This window comes from Rhamphochromis longiceps, linkage group LG9 (assembly GCF_057381845.1).
Source record: "Rhamphochromis longiceps isolate RC_006_pf linkage group LG9, R_longiceps_female_GT1.1, whole genome shotgun sequence".
Classification (NCBI taxonomy): Eukaryota; Metazoa; Chordata; class Actinopteri; order Cichliformes; family Cichlidae; genus Rhamphochromis; species Rhamphochromis longiceps.
The window spans coordinates 32,837,608-32,858,882 of NC_140565.1; the positions used below are offsets into that span (position 1 = coordinate 32,837,608).

At 40.7% G+C, this 21,275-nt stretch overlaps 1 protein-coding gene across 2 annotated transcripts; it reads left to right on the top strand.

Annotated features, from left to right (window-relative positions):
* The first annotated feature begins 1,326 nt into the window (after window positions 1-1,326).
* On the top strand, window positions 1,327-20,322 carry cip2a (cellular inhibitor of PP2A). Of its 2 annotated transcripts, none has more exons than XM_085417411.1 (22): window positions 1,327-1,472; window positions 1,664-1,796; window positions 2,015-2,162; window positions 6,709-6,821; window positions 7,384-7,478; window positions 7,588-7,684; window positions 7,919-8,041; window positions 8,454-8,599; window positions 8,675-8,750; window positions 12,265-12,486; window positions 12,628-12,790; window positions 13,522-13,669; window positions 15,333-15,432; window positions 15,556-15,674; window positions 15,766-15,946; window positions 17,167-17,241; window positions 17,467-17,577; window positions 18,032-18,228; window positions 18,703-18,816; window positions 18,912-18,994; window positions 19,305-19,444; window positions 20,025-20,322. In XM_085417411.1, the coding sequence occupies exons 2-22, from the start codon at window positions 1,695-1,697 to the stop codon at window positions 20,169-20,171; spliced, it is 2,700 nt and encodes an 899-aa protein (XP_085273537.1). In that variant the 5' UTR covers window positions 1,327-1,472; window positions 1,664-1,694; the 3' UTR covers window positions 20,172-20,322. The 2 variants fall into 2 exon arrangements, with proteins under 2 accessions (XP_085273537.1, XP_085273538.1); XM_085417412.1 differs by having other exon boundaries at window positions 1,372-1,472; window positions 1,675-1,796.
* The last annotated feature ends 953 nt before the right edge of the window (window positions 20,323-21,275 follow it).

A 21,275-nucleotide genomic window follows, 5' to 3' on the forward strand; every position in this document is an offset into this window, starting at 1 on the left:
ATTGGTATGTTTAACTAAATGACTCATATTATGATAACACAACATGCATCATTTATTTGCCTGCTTCTAAGAAACCAGGCAAATGCAAATGTAATTTTTTAAAGCGGTCTGAGCAGTAGGTAGGGTCTCTGAAGGTCTTTCAGCTTTTCTTTTGTTTTTATTTCAGTGGCTACTTTACCACTTATCTTCAGTCACTCGTACTTTATCGTTTTCAGATTAATGTTTTTTTGTTTGTTTGTTTGTTTATTAAGCCACATTGGTGTATGATGATCAAACTGGAAGACCCAGGAGTATGGTGAAGGGAAACAGGAAGCAAATGATGAGATATGACAAATACTACAAGAACTGGACTGAAACATCAGTGACAGACGGTGTCGTGGAGTGCTGAATCCAGATTTAGGAGGAGGAGGATTCAGGAGGAGAGAGTTACAATAATTAATTTCCACAGCTTTCTGTAAAACACAGTGGAGGCTCTGTTGTGGTTTGGGGATGCATTTCAGCCAGGGATGTTGATCTTTTCAAAATTAATGGAATTGTGGAAATAGAAAAATACAGACTGGTTTTGAGGCATTTTCAGCACAATGATGAACCCATACACACTGCAGCCAATGCAGTTAAAGCATTCCTGGATAGAAAACACATTGGAGCACTATCAGTCGTGGATTGGCCTCTCCAGACCCTGATCCTACTGAAGACTACTGAAAGAAATGATGAGAATGGTTGCCTAAGAAAGTGCAGACCACGTTGAAGAAAACAGGTGGTTATATAAAAAACTGATGTATACTCTTGTTGCTATTCTAACAAGGGTATACATCAGGACAGGAAAATATGCTGTATTTTCTTGTATGACGATTCAATAAATTGATGACCCCCCCCCACACACACACACACACACTGTTTTGGTTTCTATTTTTTGGTGAAAAGTATACTGTGGAAGAAACAGTTTGCTGTTATTTCTTTTAGAGTAAACCTTACAGGGGTTTGTGTGTAAAAATCAATTACATTTGTTGATAAGTAATTCAATAAAATAAAATTTTCTGAAAGTCATGTTTCAATGTAAATTTATTACATTTAAATAAATGTAATAATTTAATTTAATTTAATTCACTTTTCACTGTTGAACTACTACGGGTAATTGTTGCTCCGCCCCCTCTTGTTACGTGTATTCTCACATGGTCTCGTCCCTGTAATAAGGGTGTGCATTTTCAACAGCTTAATCTATTTTAAGCCATTACCATTAAATTCCTAAGCATTGTTTCAATCTGGCTCTTAAAACCCTTGTTCATTTTTAAAAATTGTGTAAATATGGCACCAAATAATCAATTATAATGTCGTTAATATTGATTTCATTTATTGTCTCCCCCTTTCTCGTACATGGTACGATCCCTTCCCGTTCGAAGTTGAAGCGGGAGGAAGCTGTCGATGTGTTGCCGGTTGTTGATGTTTCTCTGAAAAAAGAAAAGGCACCGCAGGTATATTATTTATCGAATTGACATTTATCATATTTATCGTAATTTAATCTTATGTTTTGAATAAACGAGTCACAGTTTCAGGCTTTTATGATTAGTTTATTTTCTGTTGTCATTACAATGAAAGATAAGCTGGCTAGCTAGTGTTAACACGGACATTGGTTGTTTCTCTCTTGTCTCTCTCTTTGACAAAGTCTCCTTACAGTGCAGTTTTTGTTGTACAAGATGGACGTGACGACCTGTCTGAAGTCTCTGCTGCTGGCTATACAGCAGTACAGAGACAGCAGGACAGCGCAGCACGCAGCGCAGCTACAAAAACAGGTGGAGGTGAGCTAACTGTTCAGTTTATACATCCGTCAAACTGGAGAATAACACCTGAGTGGCTTTATGAGGCACCACGTGAGGCAAGCAGTGGTTTGGGAGTAGAATATACAAAGTAGGGGTTTGCTGTGCAATAATTTGGCCTGTGATTACAACTCAAAATGCTGTTGGGGATATGTGTATCGTATCCCTGTGTAGTTTACGTACATGCCGTGTGTTTGCAGAAGCTCTCGGGCCTAAAGTGCGAGCAGCTGCTGTCCTCAGCTCAGGTTCTGCCCAGCGAGTGTGTGAGTGGGCTGGTAGAGCTGGCTGGAAACCCAAGCACCAGCCCCACCCTGACGAGCTCCATCATCTCCCTGCTGTCACAGCTAGGTACGGAAGACCTCTTCATACTTTATACACACTTCAGCACCAGTAATGGACCATCACCTGAGTGCTCTGGCATTTTGAATTCAAGTTTATTAGTTAACTAAAACTTTGTTTTTTCACAGAAATGTGAAATTCCAGAAAAGTCCCAGATTTGAGTCTTTATGTGATTGCTTCTGTCAACCCAACAAGCATTAGGGGCCTTTGCAATCATGTCATAGGGATGTAGTTTTATCTAAATGGCATAAACTATTGCGTTTATATTGTAAGCAGAGGAGTAGTTGCCAGAGCAAAAGTATTTAAAACATTCACAGACAACTTAATCTGTATCGGTTGTCATTATGAAAGTGTTGTAAAGCCTTCTTTAGGCATCACAAAGCTGCTGGCGGGGTTTACCAAAGAGGCACCGTGTCAGTTTTGTGGCTGAAAGCTGCCGGGCAGATTAATGTGACAGTGGTTTTACAAAACAATCCCATGGGAGCGGAAAATTCTTTAGGTGATCTACTAACGGTGTACTAATTTCTTGCATTCAGTTCATTTCAATAATTATCTGCAAAGAGCATCACAGATTAGTGGCTCAGAAATGAGCACACCCGATGAGGGAGTCTGTTGAAGCCAGGGATGCTATAACAAAAGTAATATAGTGAACACGCAGGTTTTACACATGTCCCTCTCTGAAAACGGTGTGACAAATGAGAGGAGGTTGAAGAACAATCAATATATTTTTCTATAAGGTTGAACTTATCTGATAGAATTCGTTAGGGACTGTTATAAGGTCCTGAGGTCTGAGACTTGGGTGGAGCGGAGGATTTATCTTGAAGACAGCTGTATTACCACAAACTGTCCCACCGTATACATCTGTGTGTAACAGCTGATCTGTACAATGTGCAGAAGAACACAAAGTAATTGCCATCGCCTCTGTCAGTGCGCCCAGGGCGGCTGTGGCTACAATGTAGCTTGCCATGACCAGTGTGTGAATGTGTGTGTGAATGGGTGGATGACTGAATGTGTAAAGCGCTTTGGGGTAGAGCAGGGCGATATGACCAAAATTATCACGATGTACATTTGAAAATTTGCGATAACGATATAACTGACGATATAATTGACACTAGACAAAATGCTTTACAACTCCACAACTTTATTAGTGGGGGAAAAAACCAAACCATCAATGTATTTGCACTTAAACAAGCAGCTGTTTTTTATGTGCATTAAAGTTATATAAAAATGTAACAGTGCAAATGCAAATTCTTTGCTGACAGTTTAGCCAAAAGGCGTTTCCAGTGGAAACTGGCCGACATATCCTCAGCATAACCATGTAGAATATCCACAAAACTTAAAAAGAGGTTAAACACACACAATACCGTAACACTATGTTGAAGCACAGTACGTATCACTCCGCGAGGCTCCTGCCCACGATAGCCGTGATGCTCCGACAATCCATCAAGCGGTGTGGCTTCGTAGCTTAGCAAAGTTGTACTAAAACATGTGACAGATTTTTGAGCGCCGTGCACATAAAATCGTTTCGAGGTCAGTAAACACAACCAGAGTTCATACATAAGGCACACGGGATTATAAGGGGCTCTGTCAACTTTCAGAAAAATCAAAGGATTGATTTTAAGTGTGCTGTATTTTCCAAACAACACGGTAATAACGGTGGCCCGCTAGCATGCTCTACCACAAATAGTGCTTTGTTGTGTATCTGACGGACGAAAGCTAAACCAGTTCCACACCACTGAAGTTGCAGCATTTTTACAAACCAGTTCTGGTTCATCTGTTTCATTCAACGATCCACTTTCGCTCTTCTCATTCTGCGTAGCCACCATGTGCGTATGTAAACAAAGGCACTGCGCACGCGCGTTTTACCCATATTCTATCGCCATATTTCATTTTCTTATCATTGCCCAACATTACACCGGTATCACCGTGAACGGTATGATAGGGCCCAGCCCTACTTTGGGGTCCTTAGGGACTAGTAAAGCGCTATACAAATACAGGGCATTTGCCATCAGATCTCAACTTCTCTGAAGACATATGGCATGTGTGTGTGCATTTTTTTTTTTTACCTTGAAATACCAATCATTACATGACATAAAGAAAAAAGATCAGTGTGTCGATTTATGCATGTGACACAGTAATGTGTAACTTCAGCACAGGGACGGGTTAGGATCAGAGTGTAAATAACATCTTGTGTTCTTTGCACATCGACACTGTCAAAGATTCCTATGTGGTTGAATAGTTTGGAATAAAACAGCTCTACTCTGGATGAGTCCTACCTCCACCTGAGTCGTCAGATATATGTGTAACTCTTGAGGTTAATGCTAGAATAGAGGGACAATTCAAAATTCACCAGATAATGAGGCAGAGGGATGGCATCGCAGTCAGAGGGGTGACCTATCATACAGGGAAGAATAAAAAAAGAGAGGAGAAAATGTAAGCACCATGTAGGAACTAATGAAGATGGGCACACAGATGACTTTGTTCTTTAATTCAGTCTGAAGTTTTATTACTTTTCCTGTGTTATAGCCGAGCAATTTAAATTTACCGCTGTGGTGAAATAACCTTAAAAACAAGTCAAATGTGCACACCTGTGACCGATATGCTCTTCTGCATAAAAAACTGCACTTCACATGCGATTACAATGCCTCCCTGAGCTGTTGACAAGAACCTTTCATAGTATAACTGGTCCAAACACTAAGTCTGTGAAGGTTCTCAGTCATCCAGGTCATCGTAGTCTAAGGAGCTTGGAAATAAAAGCGTTCTTTAAGTTGCTTGAAGACGTTTCACCTCTCATCCAAGAAGCTTCTTCAGTTCTAGGGTCAAATGGTGGAGAGTCCCAGATTTAAGCACTGCGGGAGTAACCCCCCCCGAGAGGGACAAAATGACCCCCTAATGATGCTTTACCTAATCACATGAGCCAAGGTGTGAAAACAGATGTAGGTCACAATCAGCCAAGGTTTTGGGTGAGCTCATTGTGAAACCTGGTCCCACCCTATCATGTGGTTTCCTGAGGTCAGATGGCAAAGGGTGTGAGTGGGCATTAAGGCGTCTGGGAAGGGATCTCAAGCTTCTCAGATGAGAGGTGAAACGTCTTCAAGCAACTTAAAGAAGTCCAGACGCTTTTCTTTCCAAGCTCCTTAGTCCAAACACTAAAACTGAAAACTAAACTCAAACGAGCAAATCTGGAACTGAAATTAAACTGAGTGGAAATCAAATTCAAAGAGAACTAATGTGGAAGAAGTCATAAGAAAATCTAAAGCATCAGTAACTTTGTTTACAGCTGTGTGGACATCATACAAAGTGAGTTTTTCACTGCCACAAAGACTGTTACAGGTTCGAGCTCACACATCAAATCTCCGGCTTTATATAAAATATTGTCGTTCCACGCTTTCAAAGTATTTCTGCGATGCAGTGTTATTTTATGGAGCCGAACAATACTTGACAATTGTTGATTATACAGGCATAATATATAGAAATACATGGTGCCACTGGCTTGAAAATGTGTGTGTGTGTGTGTGTGTGTTTTTGTTTTGTTTTTTCAAAATTAAAACAAGTCTTAACTTTGATTTCAGGATTTCAGAAATCTACAGTAACTTTTTCCAATTCAAAACCAAAACTTTCATTCATTGCCCTTTACTACAGTGTTCTTACTACCTCACATGTTTAACTCATGTCCATACTGCAGGCAGAGGGGAGGGGAGTCAGACCTAGTGCTGTAAGACCGGACATTAGAACAGGAATGTTTTGAGAAGCCTGAGCATGGACAATGTGTAATCTGGGGCTTTGAAGTTTAAGTATTATGATTCCTAGAAGGGAAATAAGAACCTTGTCAGGTAATCAGTAATCTAGGATCCAGATGTTCTCATCCCTGGTTTTATCCAGTTCAGTCAGTTCAGACAGATTCTTCGATATAAGGGAGTCCAAATTAAGAAATGGTCTGTGGTAAGGGGGAAAGAATAAATCCCTCTGAAAAGTGAGACCTCTCTTAAAGATAGTTCAACAAGTCTCCCTTAATCTGCTAAGACCATAGAAGGATGGTTCACAGCCTGGTGTTCTACGTGTAGCTTATACATATATATATACTCCTGCACAGGCTTCTCAGACCCTGGTATGTCCTCTGAGGTTTCACCGTCTTTTCTCAATGTCAGGCCCTCTTTCAGCTCATCTCCTTACAGCACTAAGTATGGCTGCCCTCCTACGGTTCTGAGTAAAATCATGTCTGCCTCAAATATATGTGCAGTATGTGGATTTCCACTGTTTTTACAAAATTCCGATAATAACAGCAAACTATTTGTTTGTGTGCCGAACTTTTCACAGTGTGCTGGAAGCTAACCTTTGAATGCATAAATAATCAGAGGCCAGTTGGTCAGTTAGGTTTATTATTGTCTCCCAAAGAATCCTATCGTATTGGGTCAGGAAACTGCTGCATCAGTAAGCAGAGAATAGTAAACAGAATGTATAGTGTAGTAAGAATAATAATAAAAAAAGGATGTTTATGATTTCTGAGACAGAAAATCTAAATGCTAACGACTTCATAAACACTCATTCCTCACAGCCTGCGACGATCAGAGCCGGGAGATTTTGCACAGCAGCTACAACCTCACCAGCACCCTGGCTGCTGTCATACACTGTCACAGCAACACACCTGGGGAGGCTCTGGTGCTGCAGGTAAGCCCATCAATACAGTCGGTGTGCTGCTAGCTGGGGGTGAGACTCAAGCAATTACAGGAAACGTCGTAGCTGTTTTCACACAAACTGAAGCCCTGAAGTCTTCTAAACATTACCGTCAGCTTGTGCGAGCACAAATGTCTCTGCCAGTTCACAGTGACAGAAAGAAAGACAGAAAGAAAGTGCCGTGGTGCTTCTGCTCTTGGTGTCCTTGACATTTATACAAGTTAAAGCATATTTCATGAGCAAAATGTAAAATTGAGAATTGTGTTTTACAAGAAACTCTTTACCCCTTGAAGGCATACAAGGACTAAGCGCTGAAGCCCTTTCCTGTACTGAGCAGAACAAACTGTGTGTGCACCAGGAGCTCGTGAGGGTAGTTTCTGCCTGTGCAGACAAACCCAAAACTATTCCAATAGTGGTCAAACCAAATCTTTATTAATATAGATGTAGTAATTACCTGAAGCAGATTTATGACTGTACTATCTACTCGACAGACTTTTACCTTTTAGCTTTGAGTCTTTCTCTAAAACTGTCTGTGTCGTGTTGCTCTGTATTTCAGTGCCTCCAGGTGCTGCAGAAGCTGACCTACAACACTCGCATCTTCCAGTCCGCCAGCTGCATCCACGAGCTCATCACTTTTCTCATGACCAACATGTGAGAAACACATCTCATCTCTGCCTTTATGTTATACTGAAATACTGCTCTTTATGTTTTGATTCATTATGTTTCAATTAACGAGATTACCGACGGTCTTTCATCACAGCCAATCTCAAAATGAAGACGTTGTCATGTCATGTCTCGGCCTCTTGGCCAATCTCTGTCGCGACAACATCTCCGTGCAGATCTACATCAAGTCTCTGGTGAGTTTCTGCTGATTCACATACAAGAGGAAGAGTTCTAAGAATTGGAGGCCCGAGAAATTCATGAGCTGTAAACCGCAATCATCAAAATTAAACCAAAAAAGGCCTTTAAATATTTCACAATACAATAATAGGATACTCTAATGTTTTTGAGATGCACTATTCAGTTTTTTGGGCCACATGCATTTATTGTTGGTGACCAGTAGGAGTGAAACTGGTTATGTTGTTTTGTAGGACAACGTGAAGCAGTTTTATCGCACACTGATCAACTTTCTGGCGCACAACAGCCTGACTGTGGTGGTCTTCACGTTGTCTATACTGGCCAGCCTCAGCCTGAATGAGAAGGTTGGAGAGAAGGTAGGTGAACTCTGCTGGGATCTGCGCTTAACAAAGTGTCTAAAGACGAAACAAAGAAATCTTTCTGTAAATGTTCAGATGCACAGACTGGACTGAAAAAGAGTGAAAAAGCAGCTAACGTCCAAAAATCAGAAAACTTTGAAAGAACTCCAAAAAAACCTGGAGAACTTTTGCTCAAAAAACACTTTTTATAAAAAATTACAAGACAATCTGACAAAATGTCATCAAATGAGACTCAAGACTTCTGCAGGTCTCTGCCATGACTCGATTTTTTTTTCTTAACAGCAGAAACAATTGTTCCTTTTTTACTTTGTTCCTATTTTCTCTTCTCGTTTTTATCTGTTGAACAGTAAACAACATTCATGCTGATTCACATAATATCCTGTCTCTAATCTCTGGGATTTCCTCGTAGCTCTTTGATGCAAAGAACATCCATCAAACGTTCCAGCTTGTGTTCAACATCATCGTGAACGGTGATGGTACTCTGACGAGAAAATACTCAGTCGACCTTTTGGTTGATTTGTTAAAGAACCCCAAAATAGCTGATTACCTAACAAGGTATGCAGATAATTCACAGCTCTTTTCCTGAACAGCTGCTTTAAAACTCCGCTGAAAGCCTTTGTCCATTTCCAGGTATCCCCACTTCTCGGCATGTGTGTCTCAAGTGTTAGGACTGCTGCATTCGAAAGACCCGGACCCTGCAGCCAAGGTGAGAGACGACAAATATGATAACCCACACCAGCTGTGCTTAACTCTGTAAGTTCCCAGTATTTCCTGAAACCATCACGTGTGACACAGTTTGCATCAGACGTGATGCCGCTGACGTCAACACTGACCTTCTTGTGGCAACAAAGTGGGTCGCTCTTAGACAGTAAATTCCAGTGCGGTCCGTGATGAGGTGCAAACTGTGCAACAAGCCCAGCCATGTGACTTCCTCGCTACTAAATATTCCACAGTCAGCTGTTAGTGGTATTATCACAAAGTGGAAGCGATTGGGAGTGACAGCAACTCAGCCACAAAGTGGTAGGCCATGTAAAATCACAGGGCGGGGTCAGCGTATGCTGAGGAGCAGTGCACAGAGATCACTACAGACCTCCAAATTTCACCTGGTCTTCAGATTAGCTCAGAGGCAGCGCATAGAGAGCCTCATGGATTGGGCTTCCATGGCTGAGCAGCTGCGTCCAAGCCTTACATCACCAAGCGCAACGCAAAGCTTAAAATGCAGTGATGTAAAGCACGGCGCCACTGGACTCTAGAGTGGGCAGATGTGTTCTCTGGAGAGACGTTGGTGGAGGGGGGATTATGGTGTGGGGTTGTTTTTCTGGAGTTGTGCTCAGGCTCGTCGTTCCACTGAAAGCAGCTCAAGGATACCAAAACATTTTGGACAATTTCATGGTCACAACTTTGTGGGAACATTTTGGAGATCATCTCTCCGTGTTCCAACATGGCTGTGCACCAGAAACAACACAAGGTCCACAAAGACATAGATGAGTGAGTTTGATGTGCAGGAATTCGACTGGCCTGCACAGAGTCCTGACCTCAACCTGATAGAAGGCCGACCCTATGAATGAAGAATGGGCTGTCACTCAAGTTCATATGCACATGAAGGCAAACAAGCAAGTCCTGCTCAAACAAAAGGTAGCACTCAGTTAAACTTCAGGGATATGAGCATGTCCAGGTAAGAAGCAGAAGCCTGGGTGGATCCGTTTCACCTACTTTGATGCAAATGACAACAAGAGGAGCGCGTTCAGCATGGCTGAGGGATAGAAAGCTGTACTTTAGTCTTAGTTTTGTCTTTATGGCTCTGAGACGTCTGTCTGAACATCAGCGAATTATTGTTAACGTCTGCACCATCACGGCGTCTTCAAGCAGCACAAAAGCTTTGCATCAAATCACGGAGCAACTTCAGGATATGCTCACGTCTGTTCAGTGCAGCCACTGAACCACATTCTCCTTTCAAGGCTTACAGACACAAACTCACTCATTTCTGCACTTTAACACATAAAATTAATATATTTAAAAACATATAAAACAATAAAATGAATTTCTGAGGTAAATACAAATGTTTTTTTGTTTTTAGACAAATAATTATTTTAAATATTTCTTACTGCTCGTTAATAAGACAGAAGTATTTCATATCCTGTTACTTAATCGATTGTTATCAATTTGACAACACACACCACACTTGTACGAATCACAGTTTCAAAGTTCTAGACTTGGCTGACATTGAAGACCTTTGAGGTTTGACCAGAAGAACGATCGATCCAGCGAACGCTGAGGGTCACAGAGGGAGAGCTGCTGTTTCAGCACTGCAGAGAGGCTGTAATGTGCTTCAGTGGAGCTGTTTAGTGTTTGGTTTCACAGCTTATTTTGGGACCTGGTGTTGAAATTCTAACATAAATATCTGTGTTAACTCAAAATGAATAACTGAAGTCAAACGGACAGAAATGTCCTTGGTGAGCACAAGAGCTGAAAGGAGTCTCACTCTGGATTACTGAGCGTGCGTACAGATGGTCCAAACGTGTTCCTGTGTGGTTTTGCTGTTGTTGTTTTGTTTTGTTGTGCAGCAGTTAAAGAAAGCTATTCTCACACAGACTCACATGTTTTTTCTTCCTCTTATAACTGGACAGCAGCGTTTCTGATAAACCGGTGTCTCCTATTAACTGATGACAGTGAAACAACGCTTTCAGGAGCTGCTGCCGACAAACCAGGAAATAAATGCAAGGAATATTTAGTCTTTAAAAATGTTAATGTTGCTTTTTTGTAACAGCCTGTTCTCTCATTATTTGTGCGTGCAGGTTTAAGTGGTTACGTTTGAGTTGAACGATTCTGCAGCTGTCAGCGTTTTTATCAACTGCTGCCTTATAAAGAGACTGTGCAATACATTAAATGTCATGATGAGTTCATTTTTAGTTATTCTGGAAGAACAGAAGCAGAAATGACCTCATACTTTCTTAAACTGAAAAACTAAACTGAAATGATAAAAATCTTCTATCAAAAACTGGAACTAAACTGAACTAAAAAGAAACAATAAAACGTCCCAAAACCCGAAAGGATTCAACTTGAATTTCGATTTTAATTGTCAGATCTAGAGGTTTTCTTACATTTGTTCAGGAGTTTAAACAGAAACTGAAATTGATTTTTAAATTTAGGAAACTGTTGATTTTAAAGTCACTCAGTGTGTTTCCTTGAAATGAAAACGTGATGCTGTAAAATATCAAAAACCGCGAGCGCAAGAGGAAGCAGGGCAGGGGCTTCACGGCATTTTGGTTGCACTTTACCTTTGATGTTTGAATTGAAGAATGAAACGCTGTAAAAACTGTAGTTAATAGTTTTAATATTAACAAGCAATACAATTATGTTGTTTAACTGGTTCATAGCTGGTTTGCAAACCTTTTTTTTGTGATCTCAGCTGAAAAGCTGTTGGACATTTGTTGGTTATTATTTGGTCGATGGTTTTATATCACAAGACCGAACTTGTTCAGTTTTGCTTTCATCTTTCATGTTTTGCTTTCGCTACCTTTTCCATGATGCTCAGGAACTAATAATGCAGGTTTAGGAACTCATCATGGTTTGGGTTAAAATATCAGGAGTGAAACCTGTGACAATGTGTAACGTGACATGTGTCACAAAAGCAACGGCAACAGATTTTTTTTAAATAGATACTTTTTATATACATACTAACATAAATATACAAATGTGCCATAATAATATTATTAATAATGATAATAATGTTGCAAAAATTTTGTTATATATAGATTCGTCTGTTCACAATTTATCAATAAATAAATAGATATTCAAGTTTCAGTGGTACAAAACTGAGAAAAGTATCAGATGTTTGTTGCAGTTTTATTCGATTTTTAGTCAATTCTGTGATTATTATAAGCTTGAAGCTGCTGCTCGTATTACTCACAGGTTATGTTGAAATTTGGGTGTTTTGTTCTCTGAAGTTTATCTAAAGATTGTAAGCAGATGCATGAAGATGCTTCTGCTGTCTACTGTGAATATGATCAGACTGTTCCTACTCTTAATCAGCATCCATTCTAACATATAAGACAGAAAATGGAAAAGCATTATCGGCCCACCTTGAGTTTTACTGCATGATTGCACACTTGCCTTTTTCTGCAGCCTATTTTTGGATAAAGGGGAAGGAAAGCCTTTGTAAGCCATGCTCAGCTGCTACAAACCTTCATCTTGATGTGTGTTACGTGTGTGCTTCGCAGGTGTTGGAGCTTCTCCTTGCCATGTGCAGTGTCTCAGGTCTGCGCTCGCTCCTGTGCGAGGTGGTTTTCAAACCGGCGGGACCTAAACTCAGAGCCGCAGGACGGGACGGTGGACGCAAGGCGCAGTGTGGGCTGGCACTGGTGCAGTGGCTGAGCTCGCCCGTGGAGGGTGGCGAATCTTGCTCTCTGCAGGTCCTGCAGCTATTGAGCGAGCTACTGGAGGTAAGGTAGCCCCACTGGGATACAGGGGAGCGGTCTGACAGTGGCAGAACCTTTTCTTCTGATTACCTGGAAGCTGTAGTCATGATTAAAATAAAATTTGTTAGCTGTCCACCCACTTCTCTTCCTGTCCTCTCCATCCAGGAGACACTGGGAGCAGAGAGTATGCCTGATTCTACACTGAGCTTTGTGGAAATGTTGCTTCCGACACTGTTAGGGCTGCTGAAGGGCCTCAATCTCTCACAGGGAGATGCTCACCTGAGAAAACACTGTCTCCGCATCAGCTACGTCACCAGCCTGCTGCTAAATATCCTTCTCGTGACCCTGCCGCCCTGCAGTCTGTCTGTATCTGCACATTAGGGGTGGGGGAAAAAATCGATACTGTGTAGTATCGTGATATTTTGTTTGCTAATAATGTATCGATACAGGGACAGCAGAAATCGATATTTTGTTACAAAAAAAGTTTTCGTGGACTGGAACTCTGACTTCAGAGCATGTTGATCCTTTTTCTGAGCAAGAATCCTGACATTCCTTCACTGTCCAAATGTGTTTAACTTTTTTTATTGCAGCAATAAACATGACAGTTTGCTTATTTTAATTTAAGCCATGTTTTATTTTAATTAAGTTTAAAACTTTATTTAATGTAAAATTATATTTTGTTTTAATTTACTTTCTAATTCTTCAGTTGCTGAATGGGCTGCATAGTTTTCATAAATTGCATAGTTCAGAATAGCTATAATTGTACCAGATTGTTGCATTCAGTTAAGTTGGACTAGACTGTAATACAAACCGTTCAGTTTGTCAACAATAAAACTGAAATGAGAGAAAGACTGAGTGCGAGACTTTGATATTAGATAAAATGAATATTGATAAAGTTTACCTTTATGTACAGAATCTGAATATCGCAAAATATTTTAAAAAATTGCAATAATATCGTATCGTGCGTTAAATATTGTGATAATATCGTATCGTGGGTTGTATGGTGATTCCCACCTCTACTGCACATGTCTGATTCCCTCGAAGCCTTAACTCTCCCACTCCTGTGCACAGAGGATGCCACCAGATCCTTGGTGTCCTGTCAGATAAGCGCTCAGCTGTGCCTCTCACAGGTTGAAGCTCTTCTCTCATGTTGTCATAGCAGCAATCCACTCAGCTGTCTGCTTCCCAGCTCTGACGATGATCTCAGGTGAGTGAAAGCTCTGACGATGTTTTGCTCAGATTTTTCTGGGTTCAAGTGATTTTTAGAGATGCTAGAAAAGCAGTGGGATTTCCAGACCGTGCATTATTAATGCAAAATACAGCTGCACTGCTTTATGTGATCAGTACTTTGTACTCACATTGTCTCTAAAAATCTTTAACTCTTTACCCCTTGAAAGTCTACCATGAGTAATACTTGAAGCTCTTTTCTGAACTGAGTGGTTTCTGCCATTTTTCAGGTGTTTGCATCAGAAGTTAGTGAGGGTGGTCTCTGCCCATGCAGCTACCCGAAAATGATTCTTAGTGTTGTCAAACTGCATCTTTTTGATATTTACTGACGTGTCAAACCTCATCAGTAAAGGTGCAGTGGAGATAATCAAATGTAATTATGGAGGGAAACGATTTCAGAAAATCCCCTAAAACAGCCGTGCTGAGCCAAGTCAGCCATGCTCCATTTATTGGTCACTGTTGGTGGTTGTTATGAAACTTCACCCACTGGCTCTGATATGTAGAGAAAAACACCAACCAACCATCAACACAGCCCACGAGCTGAACCAAAGATGTCAGCAGCCCAGGTGAATCCTCTGCTGGGATAAGCTGGCTAATGCTAACATGATGCCCAACAAGCTTTGGGAGAACGTCTGTTTGTTGTTGTTGTTTCTTTAAGAGGCCATTCTCAATTACACAAAGAGCCACAAGCAAGAGTAAACATGAGCGACACAGCGCTGATCTACATAACAGATAAGGAAAGCAATCCACCAAATGCTGTATCAACTTTTATTTTTATTTTTAAAGAGCTGTGCAGACTTGCTACAGTCATTCACTTCACTTCTACAGAGGCATCCGCTAAGCAATCCACTATGTAATTAACTAAAACTAGACTAAAAACTGAAACTACATATGAAAAAACATTTGAGTTCATTCAAGTAAAAATATAACAAACAAGACTTTTGAGAAAAGTTTAAGCTATTTTAGGAACTCGAAAAACAAATGAAAATATAAAAACAGGAAATATCCTCAGTGTTACTGCTTGTTAATCTGGTACAGTTTGGTATCATAACTTAGCTGATGAGGCTTTGGTGGGCGTGTTTATTGAGTCATTGGCTGTCTACAGACCCAAGACTGTCCTTCATACAATAACATATTAAACTTAACGCTGAAACTAATGTAATGAGGCCCTTTTAAAAGGACACCACACTTGCAGACCTCTGCAGCTGGCGTGCAGACTGCACAGACGACGTTCAGAGAGCTGCAGTCTGTGCATCAAAAGAACAACTGACACGGGCCACTTTACACCACCAGTATAGATGTGTCTGTGACTTAACAGACACATGTGAAATGGATCACTCTATACTTAGTATTGTTACTATTGATAACAGGATTTAAGCGAAGGCGTTTGCCCACTTACATACTTAGAAAGGCCTTAAAATGCTTCCTTCCCACAGAGCTGCAAATAACATTCAGGCACAAATGTAAGTTTGAAAAGTCAGCTGCCACCCTGATCCTGAAACAGCTTAAATCAGCTTTTCATGATGAATTAAAGAACTCATAGACATAATGTTATGTTATTATGTTGAGTTAATTTAGCTGATGAAAGTTTTCTAACTACTTTTGAGGTATTTTAAGATATTAAAGTGTGTGTGTGGTTTCAGTCAGGTGTGTGCAGAAGCTCTGCTGAAGACCCTGGAGTTGATGAGCAAACTGAGACAGCATGTGAAGGACATGGAGACCAGCTTCTACAGGATGCTGCAGGTATTACATACAGGCTGACGTTATTTACCTTCCGTACATTCTCACTGACTGCATGTTTTTAGTGCACGCAGGGTTTTGTGTTCAGTTGAAACGAGTTGTTATTCTCTCTGTTTTATCCCTCAGGACCAGAGGATTGTGACGCCGCTCTCTCTGGCCCTCACGTCCCACCACAGAGACAGTGTGCAGACCGGGCTCTCTCTGCTGTTTGAAGCCACTCCCCTCCCAGACTTCCCCTCGTTCGTGTGAGTCTCATGATCCAAACTACACATTTTTATCCAGAAATATTTAATAGTTCTGTGAATCGTGGACAACATTTCTTTGTTTTTTCTCAAGTCTGGGAGAAAGCATCGCCGCCAACAACGCTTATCGCCAGCGAGAGGCCGAGCTGTCTGTGAAGCGCGTGGCAGTGCAGGAAGTCCCGCCTCTCAGGACAAACACCAGCACGCTGGACTCTTCCAGTGTCCACAGCAAAAGTGTCCACAGTCTGGTGGAGAAGATTCAGACTGGGCTGGAGGTAGAGTGTGCAAGAGTGTTTCTCTGTGACTGTTGAAACGTGAACATTTCCATGGGGGAGGCAAACAGCTGTGATCAGAACATAAGACCAAGATGAAGCATTTTCTTCTTTCATTCAAACAGATTTGATCTTCAGGTGATTTGCTTCTACGGGTTAATTTTTATTAAAGCTGTTAAAGTTTTAAGACCAAAAAAGGTGAAAAAGTTTTACAATAAACGCCTTCAGATCGACTCCTGGAAACTGGGATGGTTGGGTTGGTTAGTCTCTTTCTTTGTTTGTTGTTGTTGTCATCAGATGAAGCATGCTTTACAGACTACACATGTACAAACTAGATTACAGATGCTAGTCAAGGATCGTGGCCTCTCGGTGGCTCACAGCGTGAAGTCCTGCGTTCATTAGTCATACATGATGAGGATCAGTCAGATCAACACAACCAAAAGGGGGAAGACGCCATCTTTTGGTGCACTTTAACAAATGCAAATTAAATTTCATCCTCAAATTAACTATTAAATAATGTAATGTAAATTATCCAAGAACACCACCAGGGTAGCAGTGACCTGTTTAGGCTTTTATTTTATTTATTTTCATTTTAATATTCACATTTTACCGGAAACCATAAGTTGTTTAAATGTCCAAAATTAAAATCAATTGATACAATAAAAATAATTTAAATAAAATCACCTTTTGAGCGTACTGCAGATTATGGGTTCTCTAAAATGTCGTGGCGCCCAACCACATGCGTGTCCTGCATCCATGTTTAACTTTTACTTTGAAATATTTTAGGACCAAAATGTTTTTTGCTTGATTTTTGTAGGTCAAAACAATAAAACGTTGTTTGGACTGCTGCTAACAAAGGAAACGTCTTAAATTACAGAAACAAACGTGATTTATCAAACTTTATAATGTAGCTACAGGCTGTGCACACACAGTGCAGTTTTATTAGATAATGCACAGAAGTAAAAACACTAAAATATTAGATTCTGATATTATTTTCCACTTTTCTTTGTTCCCTGGATAATTTAAAGTCGTCGGGGCCTCGAAAACTGTTTCACAAATAAATATTTTATTATTTAAAGTGTTTAAAGGTCGTAAAGTTTGGGAACATTTGGTGTAACCCCTGGAAACGGTGTCGGCAACATTTCCAGACAAACAAAACTGTGTCATAAATGTTTTCAATCTTCCCGTCGACGTTTCCACTGAAGTCTGTCTGATGCTTGCAGCTGCAGGAGCAGGTCAAAGACTCGCACGTGTCCGAGATCATCGACGTGTATGAACAGAAGCTGGGCGCGTACGCGGTGAGTACATCAGGCCTAAGCAATGAACACTGCTGTAATGTTGCAGACGAGTAACCACGCAGTTTAAAAATCTGTCATATGTTTGCAGTTTGTTTTTAACAGTCTGATTTTTACTTCTTGAGAGTTATTTGTTGATGTAACACTGAAGCCTCTGCAGGAGCATTCAGACTTTATCTGGATTTTAGCATTTCTGTATCTGATGAAGGTTTCTGTGTGTCTCCTCAGTCTAAGGAGAGCCGTCTGCAGGACTTGTTGGAGGCGAAGGCTCTGGCTCTTTCTCAGGCCGACCGTCTCCTCGCTCAGTATCGCTTTCAGAGAGCTCAGGCTGAGGCTGAGGTAACATGTTTTTATTCTTTCCTTTAGATTTTGATAATACACTGTTTGCAGTGCCAGCTTCTTAAATGTGAGGATCATGTGCTTTATCTTTTTTGTGATGTTAAAACATTAAAAAAAAAAAAAAAATCATAACGAGCTATTTAAACTTTGTTTTTCCTGTTTTTTCTCACATTTTGTGCTAGAAGATTAATAGTGAATAAATACGTGTAATTACGATGTTTAATGCAGTCCCAGGTTGTAGTTTGCAGATGCACTGCGTCACGCTGTCCGTGCCAAATGCTTTTCTGATGTTAAATGTGAAGCAGTGTCAGTGTGAGCACCTCCTAAAATCATTAAATTAAATCAAGCCATGGGAAAGTTCATCTTTGCTTAGAAGTTCAATCACTGATCCTCGCTGTTTTTAGTAAAATCCACTTTTCCTGTATGTTAATTTTGCCCCGTGTTCTGCCCGCAGGCTCGTAAGCTGGGCGGTCTGCTGAAGGACGCCGAGCGGCGGCGCGAGGAGCTGAAGGTGGAGCTGAGCGGCCAGGTGCTGGAGGTGGAGCGCTCCAGAGCTGACATGGAGGAGCTGCTGCAGCACAACTCCAGGCTACAGCGGGACTCTGAGGAGCACCAGGCCCTGAAAGGAGCCTACAACACCCTGCTCAACAGGTCAGAGGCACTTTGGTGAAACCATGGTGGGATTTATTTATTTGTTTGTTTATTTGAGCTCTTTTTTTTTTTTTAATAACAGCTGTAGTTAAACAGTGAAGGTTTTTCTCCTCACACTTCGCTCTCTGAGCCAACACAGTTCAATCTGCACTATTTCCTTTTAACGCCAGTAAGAAGAGGAAAAACACTTTTTTGTGTTTTGATGAAGTTACAGACGCTGGGGTCAAACGTGTTTTGACTTCTTAACCACCAAAGTCTCTTTTTTCTGTTCCTTTTTTTGTTCTCACTTTTAAAGTCCACAGTCCTGATCTGTGATCACTGCTGCAGATTTAACCAGTACTGTCCTGCTTTGTTTCCGCCTGAGAGAAATGATCTTATAACACGTGTATAACAAGACTTTATTTCAGGCTGTGGAAATGAAACTTTGGGCTGGTTTATTGGGACGTGCAGATGTGTGACAGTTCTGCTCTGCAGGTTCAATGAGACGGAGCGGCTGCTGAAGGAGGTGCAGGCGGCTCACGTTTCTCTCACCAAACAGACGGACACCCTGAAGAAGAACCACGAAGCCCTCCAGCTGCAGCAAAACAAGTGTGCCACACACACACACACACACACACACACGTGCGACACTTGTTTCCTTTGACCTGAAGACGAGGTTTCTGACGCTCGTTGCTCTTTGTTAGGACGGCGTCATTGTTGCAGGAGAGAGAAGAGGAGATCAGATCGCTTAATTCAGATCTACAGAAGAAAAACGGTGAAATCTCAGGTTGGTTTTCAGTTAATTTCACCGTAACAGACAAATGTGTGTATCCTAAATATGGGAAAGGACCTTTCCCCCCTGAAATCTGATCCCAAGACTCTTCATTCATCAGAGATGTGAGAAAATCTGTGTAACTTTTATTTGTTTATTAGAGGAACGTTTTTATTGTCGCCTGCAAATGTTTGTCTAAAACCGCCTCTGACTGATAAAGTCAAGATTATAAGACATGTTTTTATCAGCGCTGAGATTAAAGACAACCTAAAGGATTTGTAACCTATCCATGAGCCTCAGGAGCACTTTGCTTTGTTCCTGTCAGGTCTGCGTGCTGAACTCCGGGCTGAGGAGGAGAAGGTGAAGGAAAAGGAGCAGGAGAGGAGAGACCTGGAGGAGACGGTGGATGTTTTAAGGAAAGAACTCAACAAAACAGAGCAGGCCCGGAAGGACGCCAGCATCAAGGTAACAACAGGAGTGCCGATCAAACGCGACACGTTTGCTCCAAGCTACACCTGCAGCTTCTATACCTTTGTTTCCTTAACATGTAAAGTATTTTGTTGGGCTTCTTTTTCTTTTATTTGATGCCTTAATTTTAGCTCATGCATGCACCTGTGATTTGATGGACAATTGACAGAAAAGTCGTTCTCTGTTCTCACGTGTGTGAAGAGATGCTGATAAGAAACAAACGATGCTTGAAAAATGAACAAAGAAAGAAACTAAAATCCTCCAAAAAGGGAAAACAAAATGTCCAAATTCACATAAAGTGAAACGCCTTTTTGACAACTTAATAAACGTAATAAAATAAAATAAAATAAAACAGCCTTTTAGATTCAGATCTTTAAAAAAAAAAAAAATCCCAAAATTGAAGAGCTTGTAACCATCGAGGCGTGAGACGGAGTCAAAAACAGATTCCTGCAGCCTGTCCCAAAGCTTCTGTCCACAGACGAATCCAAGCTTGTCACAGTTTAAGTCGATGATCAGGCAGCAGACAGGAGATAAACCCAGGCTGGTTTCTTGATGTAGAACATTTTCTGTTTTCCAGGCGTCGTCTCTGGAGCTGCAGAAGAGTCAGCTGGAGACGAAGCTGAAGCAGAAGGAGGACGAGTTGAACAAACACTCTGCGATGATCGCCATGATCCACAGCCTCAGCAGCGGCAAGATGAAGAGCGACGTCAACCTGTCGCTCTGAGCAGCGACCGAGCTGCACCGGAGAAAATCTGATTTGAAAAACATCCCCATCAACTTTCAAGACTATAAGCTTGAGCTTTAAACCTTCAGGAAACTTTTTATAGAAAACACTTAATGAACTGTATTAAACACAACTTATATTTTAAAATATGTCAGTTTTTCTGTGTCTGTGTTTTTATTTGGTAAATAAATGATAGATATGTGTGTACATCCTAGATCGTTTTTGTAAATTCCTCTTTTAAAAAATATTTAAAAACGTAACTAAAATAAACTGTTGCCTCGGCCTGCTTTTTGAAATAAATTTTTAATTATCATTTACATATTTATAGAGCTGACGGATGTTTTCAGGCAGATGTTTCTGATTTGTTCAGTATTTTTTCATAATTCTTGTGAACAGAATATTATCTGGCTTCCCAACAGATCAAATAGCGAGATGGTCCAGTCGTCTGATAGGTGAGCCGCAGTCTTTAGGGATGCAACGATACCAGTTTTTTCAAACCGATACGATACCGATACTATAATACAATTAATTGGAAGACAGGTTTTATTATATTCTCTGCCGATAAAAAAATTAAATCTAAAAATGACCACAAAAAAAATTTCAAGTGAAAAATAAGCACTTCTGTTAAATTATTGCAGTCTCCACATTGTAATTTTACAAAATATCACTGAACTATTGGCACAGTCTCGAGCTTTCAGAATAATAAATAAACACTTCTGTTTGGAATAAAATAAATACAAATTAGATTTGCGAATAAAATAAACTTTTAAATTATTGCAGTGTCCATATTGTAAACAAACAAACAAACAAAAGAACGAAAGTATTTGGCATTGACGAACGAACTCCTCATCTGCGCGTGGATCATCAGTCCACTGTGCCGTTAAACCGAGGACTGACATCGCGCACACACTGCTTGTCTTTACCTCTTCAGAAAGTTTTGGCACCATTACCTCCCTGATGTATGGGCGGTTGGGAATTTCATATCGCAGCTCGAGGATGCTTAGAAGACGATGCAATCCTATGTTTTCCACGACCGGCATTGGCTGGTCATCCAGAGCGATAAAATGAGTCAGAGCCTCTGTTATTTTAACTGCCCGTGGATTT

Bases quoted from the DNA above. Each gene is read 5' to 3' on its own strand.
- cip2a (XM_085417411.1), top strand. From the start codon at position 1,695: ATGGACGTGACGACCTGTCTGAAGTCTCTGCTGCTGGCTATACAGCAG. The intron at 18,229-18,702 runs GTCAGAGGCACT...TCTGCTCTGCAG, and splicing joins TACAACACCCTGCTCAACAG to GTTCAATGAGACGGAGCGGC. The intron at 18,817-18,911 runs GTGTGCCACACA...GCTCTTTGTTAG, and splicing joins CTCCAGCTGCAGCAAAACAA to GACGGCGTCATTGTTGCAGG.